Source organism: Glycine max, chromosome 19, assembly GCF_000004515.6.
Source record: "Glycine max cultivar Williams 82 chromosome 19, Glycine_max_v4.0, whole genome shotgun sequence".
NCBI classification, from domain to species: Eukaryota; Viridiplantae; Streptophyta; class Magnoliopsida; order Fabales; family Fabaceae; genus Glycine; species Glycine max.
In genome coordinates this window covers 24,779,932-24,781,269 of record NC_038255.2, presented here as the reverse complement: position 1 = coordinate 24,781,269, position 1,338 = coordinate 24,779,932, and the positions used below count along the sequence as shown (strand labels likewise).

General features: G+C 39.6%; 1 protein-coding gene across 1 annotated transcript; it reads left to right on the top strand.

The window, feature by feature from the left end:
- The first annotated feature begins 372 nt into the window (after nt 1-372).
- On the top strand, nt 373-969 carry LOC102670482 (uncharacterized). Its single transcript, XM_006605026.1, has one exon. The coding sequence runs from the start codon at nt 373-375 to the stop codon at nt 967-969; it is 597 nt and encodes a 198-aa protein (XP_006605089.1).
- Nucleotides 970-1,338: the final 369 nt, after the last annotated feature.

Genomic DNA, 1,338 nt, shown 5'->3' with positions numbered 1-1,338 from the left:
GGAGATGATAGTGAAGCTGGAAAAAAGATGGAGGAACATAAACAACAGCTGGCACCTAAGCCAACACTTGAACGTGTTTTTTATTTTGTAGAACTTGAAGAGATTAATGAGGAGATTGAAGATGATAAGGAAGAAGAGACACCAATAAAAGAGAAAGAAAAAGAAAGAGTAAAAGAAGAAGAAAAAGAAAAAGAAAAAAAGTTGAAAAATGAAAAACAAAAAGAGAAAGTTGTTGATGATGAGATAAGGAAATGAAAGAGTGAGGCAAACATTGACCAGAAGAAGGATACTACTCCAAATGCAGGCAAGGAAGTACCTTATCCTTTGGTACCTTCCCGAAAAGAGAAAGAAAGACATTTGGCCCGAAAAGATATGCTGACAAAGAAGAACCGGTACATCTACAGTGACAGAATTATGGTGGAAGGCAATTGTAGTGCTGTGATTCAATGCATTCTTCCACCTAAGCACAAAGATCCTAAATTTGTCACGATATCGTGTTCCATTGGTGAGGTTGCTATAGGAAAAGCTTTCATAGACTTGGGAGCTAGTATCAACTTAATGCCTCTCTCTATGTGCTGGCGACTTGGAGAGATAGAGATAATACCTTCACGCATGACCCTCCAGTTAGTTGATCGCTCCATCGCAAGACCATATGGAGTGATTGAAGATGCTTTGGTGAAGGTGAAACACCTTATATTCCCAGCTGATTTCGTTGTGATAGACATAGAAGAGGATGCTGATATTCCTCTCATTCTTGGTCACCCATTCATGTCTACTGCAAGCTGTGTAGTAGATATGGGAAAGAAGATGTTGCAAATGGGCATAGCAGATCCGAAAATCAGCTTTGATCTATTTCATGAAGATAAAAAACCACCTGACCGAAATGTCTGTTTTAAAGTTCATGTGATGGAGGAAAGAAGACCTGAGAATAAGGTCCTTGTAGTGGGAACATTATTGGATCCTGGATAACAGGATGATGCGTCAAGCTAATGACGTTAAAGAAGTGCTTACTGGGAGGCAACCCAGCTTTTCTTTCCCTTCTCTATCTTCATTTTTAATTCTTGCATGTAGTTAGGACATCTTGCTTGTGATTGTGATTAACTTCAGCTTGTTTAGTAATGAACAAAAAGGGTTGTTAAAATTATGTGTGAAGAGATAAGCAGAAAATGACTTAGAAAATTTTTAGATTGCTTATCTGCTAAGCGCAAACCTTGCGCTAAGCGCCATATCTTCACGCGCTAAGCCGAGCTTGCTCACGCTAAGCGCAAAAACCCCTGATTGAATTGCTAATTGGTTCAGCTAAGCGCACATCGTTGCGCTAAGCCCAACATCTGCACT

Excerpts from the sequence above, each read along its gene's own strand:
- LOC102670482 (XM_006605026.1), top strand. The coding sequence starts at position 373 with ATGCTGACAAAGAAGAACCGGTACATCTACAGTGACAGAATTATGGTG.